At 33.1% G+C, this 7,276-nt stretch overlaps 1 protein-coding gene across 1 annotated transcript; it reads left to right on the top strand.

Annotated features, from left to right (window-relative positions):
* The first annotated feature begins 3,210 nt into the window (after positions 1-3,210).
* On the top strand, positions 3,211-6,497 carry LOC21385083 (exosome complex component RRP43). The gene is made up of 9 exons (XM_024170798.1): positions 3,211-3,370; positions 3,738-3,931; positions 4,056-4,105; positions 4,224-4,293; positions 4,397-4,502; positions 4,655-4,721; positions 4,896-4,971; positions 5,791-6,077; positions 6,248-6,497. The coding sequence occupies exons 1-9, from the start codon at positions 3,354-3,356 to the stop codon at positions 6,329-6,331; spliced, it is 951 nt and encodes a 316-aa protein (XP_024026566.1). The 5' UTR covers positions 3,211-3,353; the 3' UTR covers positions 6,332-6,497.
* Positions 6,498-7,276: the final 779 nt, after the last annotated feature.

Raw genomic sequence — 7,276 nt, 5'->3', positions numbered from 1 at the left:
CATTCCAGGATTTTGGGAAAGCTCTATATTGCACCAAGGTTAGCCTAAATCACAGAAGATTCAAGGTGAATGAGGAAACAAGATCAAAACACAATCAAGAAAATCAACAATAAGAGAAAAAAGAAACTACCCAAAATAAGCAACTACATTTTACAACTATAAAAGAAGGCCTTCCCATTACGTCAAGGGGATTTCAAGACTCACAAACTTGTGCGCTACCGCCCTAAAACCAATTCCTCTCTCTTTCCTCTATTATTGTCTCTTTCAAGCTTTCCAAGCTTCTTTGTATTATTTTCTCTCTACATAATACAAATAACAAATATTTCAGTGGATGTAGTATTATAATTTAAGGTAAATCACTATAAATTCTAGTGTCTCTCTTTATTTTTCACATTTTATTTTATCGCTTATCCACTAGATCAATCTTAGGCAAATATCAAACATCTACCACTCTAAAAATTTGTCATTAATCCTAATACAAATTTCTATTGGAAATCGACCTCCATAAGCTTATATCTATGAAAAGTACTACAATCACAATCAATCCTTTTTTCATTAAGTCCAAATATAAGTGACACTAAACAATCTTGTAACTATAAATGTTTGGTTTTGTCTGGAATTAACATGTTGTATTAATTTATACAGTGTTTAATTTACTATCATATTCGATTACCTTTTTTAAATGGTGTGGGCAATACTCAAGAAATGAATTCGGGGTTGTTCTTTTAGAGTGTAACTTGAGTGTAGTTTTTGAGTTGAATTTGAGTTATAATTTGAGTTGAAGTTGTAACTTGAATAAAATTGAGTAAAGTTGAATAAAATTGAAACTTAAAAGCTATCTAATGTTCGTAGGTCTGCTCTTCTATCTCATCACCGGCCTTTTTTTCTTTCAATAGCCGTCCGAATTACATATTTGAAGGTGTAAGCAAAGAATAATAATCATCCTTATTTTTTAAGGATTTGCAATGTGATTAAATTTGCCACTGATTTATATTAACTTTATTAATATAAGATAAACATTTTTTTTAAAACTGCTGATAAATCTAAGACTTACACGATAAATTAAATATTTACTATCAGAACACATATTATATTTATTTGTAAAAAGATTTACCAAAAAAACACTATGAGGACATTTGATTCATAGATTCAGAATCATGATTTAGAATCATTCTCGTTTTACGTATATTTTTTATGAGAGAAAATACATCAAGCCACGAACTATGATTCAAATTATGGCACGAATCCCCCTTCTAAACGTCTCATATATGTTAGTGAATTGTCGATTTACAATGTGTGTGGCTTATATAACAATTAATTCTTTAAATACCAACCAATCCACAGTAAAGCTCAATGAAAAAAGAAAAAAAGAAGAAAGGACATATGTCTTTCTTTTTGAAGAAAGAAGAAGATAAGAGAGAAGAAAAAGGAAAAAAAAAAAAAAAGGGTGAACGGGGGGAGAGATAGAGAGTAAGGTTTTTGGTTATGATTTTTTACAATTGAATGGAAACGTATGGCTATGCAAAGAAATCACAGCAAGATGCTGCAAAACTACCGTGAGATTCGCCTGACAGCATGAGAATTTTGGACGCTATAAAAGAGAGATAGAAGAGAGAGAGCTAGAGTAAGAGCCGAGAAGAGATGGAGTGAGAGCAAAAGGGGGAGAGATAGAACGTAGAGAGAGAGCAAGATAAATTTTAGACCGTGTTTAGAATTGATCCTGTTTTTATTTTTTACGTTTTTTGAGAAAAAAAAAATGAAAATGTTTTTAAAATGACGTTTAGTGCAATAAAGATAAAAAATGAAAATGAAAATGATTTTTTAGTTTAGTGCAAAATGAGAGAGAAATAAAAAATGACTTTTAATCGTTTTTTATTTTTTGTTTTCATTTTCTCCTCTCTCGAGCAGAGAGAGAGAGAGAGACATTAATAAGTTTTTTTTTACACTGAAAATAATCTCTTGATAAAACTACCAAATGTATTTTCAAAAATGATTTATGTATGAGATTGAAAACATTTTCATTTTTATTTTCATATAAAAAATAAAATCATTTTGAAATGAATTCCAAACGCGTCCTGTATTATTTTAAAATAATACAACACATAACTCTAATACCACGCACCAAGCATGCCCCTTAGTATTTGAATGTAAGATAATTCAACTGACATCCAAGGCTACCTATATCTTTGAAGTAGAAGAGAGGAATTCTGAAGTATTATTATAGATATTTGTTAGTCAATCTTTTGATCATGTTTCCTAGTGGCTTCCTATTCTCTATTTCGTACTAATATATTCTTTGCTTGGTCGCTTTGGATTCTTTAGGCTTCTCCAAGTTATTCAAAGATGTCTTTGTTTTTGCAAAAACAATTAAGAAAACATAGAATATCCTCTTTAAATTGTTATAATTAATTTCTTTCTTTTAAACAAGGGAACTACTTAGGGTTAGAAATCCGAATAGCGACACGGTGACACGACTCAAAATCCATACAAAATTAGCGGGTTTGAGTTTACTATAAATAGGTTTTGGTCATAATCGGGTTGACACGATTAGCTCGATTAAGAAATAAGTTGGGTTAGGGTTGACCTCCTAACACGAAGTGACACAATTAACTATATGAGCCATCTACAATCTAATGATATGTGATATAACATGAAAGTTTATATGACATTTTAAATACAAATAATGTGAAGTTTAATATTTATAGGTAAAATTCATTTATTTTTCTCAAAAGAAAAGATAAATTGACCAATAAACATGTTAACATATCATGATCTTGTTAAATAAGTCATTATTATATTAGTTATTTATTCAATATATTAATTTAAACGAATTATACGGGTTGACACGATTAACACAATTAATAAATGAGTTGTATTTGAGTTAATATTTTGACACGTTTAATAAACATGTCGTGTTTGGGTTGATATTTTCTGACACGATTAATAAATGAGTTGATACGAATACGACCCACTAACATGAATGTCACCCCTATAACTATTGATAGTTTATTTTTTTAGACGTTTTCAACTATCAAATATGTATAAAGATTATCTATTCTGCATACTTTTTAATTTCATTTAATTTTGATCAACTCTAACCGTTAAAAAATTGGTCCCATCCATATATACATCTACAAGAGACATTCCCTTTTTATTACTATTATTATGTTTTTCTTTTTAGTGCCCTACCCAATTACGAATTTAATTCAAATAATTTTCCACTAATTAGTAATTTTCGATTTCAATTGTTTTCCAAACCCCACTAAACCCCACTAAACCCCAAATCACTCTGTCGTTCCCAGAAAACCCTCCAGCTCCATTGCCATCTCTCCCTCCGCGCTCTCCGGCTCACAATGGTCTCTCAACTATAGTAAGCAAAACCTCTCTCTTTCTATGTACACACACACACACATATCAATTTGCATTTTGGGGGTTCTTTCGCTTTTTCATACGTGATACTTTAAACCCTAGAGTTCTTCTATACGTAGCAGCTGATTCATAGACTCCAATCCAATTCTCCGCAATGCGTTTTACATTTCATTAACTCATAATCATTTCTCTTTGCTGGCTTTTGGGTAATCCTTTTCGAGCTTAATTTATCATGAAATTTCAATTTATCGGTTAACATTTTGTAAGAAAAGTTATGATTTTTGAAAAAAAAAAAAAGAAAAAAAAAATTGCCTGATGTCCCATGTTATTACGCTGAACAAGAATGCGTTTTTTGCTCTGTTATGAAGTGCACATGAACAGAAACAAGATGGAGGTTTGGGAATGGGACATTCAAATGCTTCAGGGGATTTGTCATCAGAAATGGAAGTGGATGCTTTCAGACGACTTTTCCCTCTTCGCTTTTACGAGCATCATCTCGCCGAATCGATTCGACCCGATGGTAGAGCGCTTGGGAAAGCAAGAGATACAACTATAGAACTAGGTATGTTGAAATTGTTATGACAGTTTTTACGGTTTGACGGTTTTTATATTCTACCATAGAATTCTCCTAATTTTGTTCTCAAAACCGTGTAACTTAAGAGCTCGCTTTTCGCATTTTACTACAGGAGCTGTAGCATCTGCTGATGGGTCGGCATTGGCTAAGATTGGTTTAACCGTAATTGCATCTTCTTTTGTTGGTCTTTTGCAAGTTCAGATGTGTTAAGGAGATATGGATCTTGTACACTGTGCTTATTTTTTATTTATTTATTTTATTTTCTCTTTTCATGTTATAGACCATGTTGGCTGCTATTAAAATGGAGGTCATGACCCCTTCAAAGGAGTCACCAGATGAGGGATGCATAGGTTGAGTTTGCATAGCTTGTATTTAGTTTCGCTTATCATTCGTTTCATTTTTCACTGTTCTCTTCGATTTACTGGGTGTCAACGTTTAGTTTGATATTTTCAGCTATTGATTTCCACATGCCCCCGATTTGTTCTCCACTCGTTAGGCCAGGTAGGCCAGCTGAGGCAGAGCCGGTTGTGTCGAAGCAGTTGGCTGATACTATATTAAGGCATGTCAAGCACTTCTATGGTCATAGTTTGTTGCTTGATTACTTTTTCAAAGTACTTTAGTTAGAGGGTTAACTTTGGTTTTTGGTGCTAAGCTTGGTTGCGAGAAGTTCTAATAAGTCTACCTTGTTTACTTGCATCATGGTTGTTGCAGTTCTGGAATGATTGATTTAAAGGATTTATCATTGGTCAGTGGAAAGGCTGCTTGGATGGTTTACTTGGTAATGATTTATAATATTTTCCATTACCTTCATACCTTTAATTTTTATAAACTTTGCTTATAGTTAACCCATTTTGTTTCACCTGAAATGGCTTTCAAACTTTTGGTTAATCATGTTTTTCTTCTTTGGAATGGTATAGTAGTTACAAATAAACTTGTGATTTTTCTCTTGCAGGACATATATTGTTTGGATGCTGATGGTTCTCTTTTTGATGCTGCGTTGCTATCAGCTATTGCCGCCTTCTCTCACTGTAAGAATTGTATCCTCTTCATTATATCGTGAATAACCAGGAGAACGTAAAGATCTGGCATAATGCAATGTGTAAAACTGGCATCTAAAAGTCCAACCTGTTTTGCAGTTAAGACGGAGTATTTTGTTTTATCTTTTCAGCGTCCTCATCTGTTAAAATCATAGAACACGTATGCATCTGTTCAAGATGGAAAGATATGTAATTTCAAATATACTGCAGATGAGCTTTTAAGACTTATGGGAATTAAATTGCTTTCTAATAAGTGCAATGTGTAAAACTGGCATCTAAAAGTCCAACCTGTTTTGCAGTTAAGACGGAGTATTTTGTTTTATCTTTTCAGCGTCCTCATCTGTTAAAATCATAGAACACGTATGCATCTGTTCAAGATGGAAAGATATGTAATTTCAAATATACTGCAGATGAGCTTTTAAGACTTATGGGAATTAAATTGCTTTCTAATAAGTTTAGTCTGGGGGAATACTGCTTCATATCTTTCTTAGAAAATTTTCTTTTGATGTTAAGTTTTCCATTTCATAGGAAAGAAAAGGAAATGTAAATGTTCTTATTATGAAACAAAGAAGGGTAACTTATAAATGATGCAAATGGTTCTACCAAAAATATAAATGATGCAAATGACAAGAAAGGAAATGACAAGAACCTTTCCCGCCGTAAAATCACCTAGTTGCTCAAAGTAAATACGTGTTAGGTGATAAATCGCTTATAACTCAAATCATACTGTGAGTTTATGTTCGGGATTATAACTTTTGTTTCTGCATTGTTGCAACTCTCTTATTATTTTGTGATTTTCATGCCTTGCAGTGCAGATTCCTGTAGTTTCTATGAACGATGACGGAAAGCTCATCGTTGTTTCCGAGGAAAATGGAGAAAAAGATATAGTTAATAAAGAGAAAAGAAAGCTCAGTTTAAACAGGATTCCATTTTCCTTGACATGTGTACTTCACAAGAATTACATATTGGCTGACCCTACTGCAGAGGAAGAGACTATTTTTGAAACCCTTGTTACCGTGGTTTTGGATACGTTTGATCAACTTGTGTATCTTTACAAGCCAGGTGGACTGGTTCTTGCCTTCACATCATCTGTTCAGGTTCGTCTCTACTTGCCTCAAAAGTTATGTAAGGAGGCCAATCATAAGTCGAAGCAATTTCGTGTCAATCTACTTGATGGACATAAATACAATATTGGAATGCTTACGAACAGATAGATATACAGAACTTATTAACTGGATTCTGACATGGAAGATTTCTGTGGTTGCAGGATTGTATTGCATTAACCAGGCAAAGATTGAAGGAACTTCAGAAGATCTTAGATGAATCAGTTTCTGGAATGGAGGTTGACTAGGTTCACCAGTTCATCGTCCAAGTGGATCGTCTCACAGATGTATAAAAATGTTTATTTACAATTTTTGGAATGTAGGATCGGTTTTCGTTTGAATGGGGAACTGTGTGTGACGACCCTCCTATGAGGCCGTCACTGTAGCTTAACTTTATTTTTTTAACTTGTACTTACTGGGATTTCTTAAAATTTGCGGAACATTTTTTTTTATATATAAGAATGAATAATTTCATAAATCGTATCTTTCAATTGAGCGGCGTTTGAACTCTTGTTTCAAATACTCTTTAAAAGCATTTCTAAAACTAGCAAATTTGATCGGGCCATCTAATTTGACTTTAAAACGGATTTCGTGAGAAATCTTCAATTCACGTAACACTTAAAGTCCTTTCAAAATCCTTTCAAAATCAGTCATTTAAATCGTCATGTTTAAAATTCATTTATTTGTTGCATGCACTGTTGTAACGTTCTAAAACTTAAAAACTCAAGACTAGGGTTGTTAGCTACAATCTCGGTTCTCTTAATATACATATGTACATATACTTTTTAAACATATGTGCTTGAAACTTTTGAATCATATATACATAAACATGATTTTACTTTAACTTACTACGGAAGATTTAATTGTGAGCGGTATCCATTCCCATCTCCACCATTCGTCCGCCGCTCGCCATTGTCCTTCAAGAATTGCTGACAGGTTTCTTACCTACAGCATGAACATATCTGATTGAGCTTTCGCTCAGCAAGTAGGAATTATATCTCGCAAAATAACTGTGAGTACACATGAATAAATATGTATGAGTTGATTATGCTTGATTATGATGTCTTATCATAGTCTTATTATCTTATCTTATCATATCTTATCTTTCTTTCTTGTAAGCCCGAGTGCTCGCGTACCACTTGCGCGCAATTATCGGGACGTGAGGGTTTGCAAGGTCCCCCACGAAACCGTGA

Source organism: Morus notabilis, unplaced genomic scaffold (assembly GCF_000414095.1).
Source record: "Morus notabilis unplaced genomic scaffold, ASM41409v2 Scaffold134, whole genome shotgun sequence".
NCBI lineage: Eukaryota > Viridiplantae > Streptophyta > Magnoliopsida > Rosales > Moraceae > Morus > Morus notabilis.
This window is presented reverse-complemented; position numbering and strand designations above follow the sequence as displayed.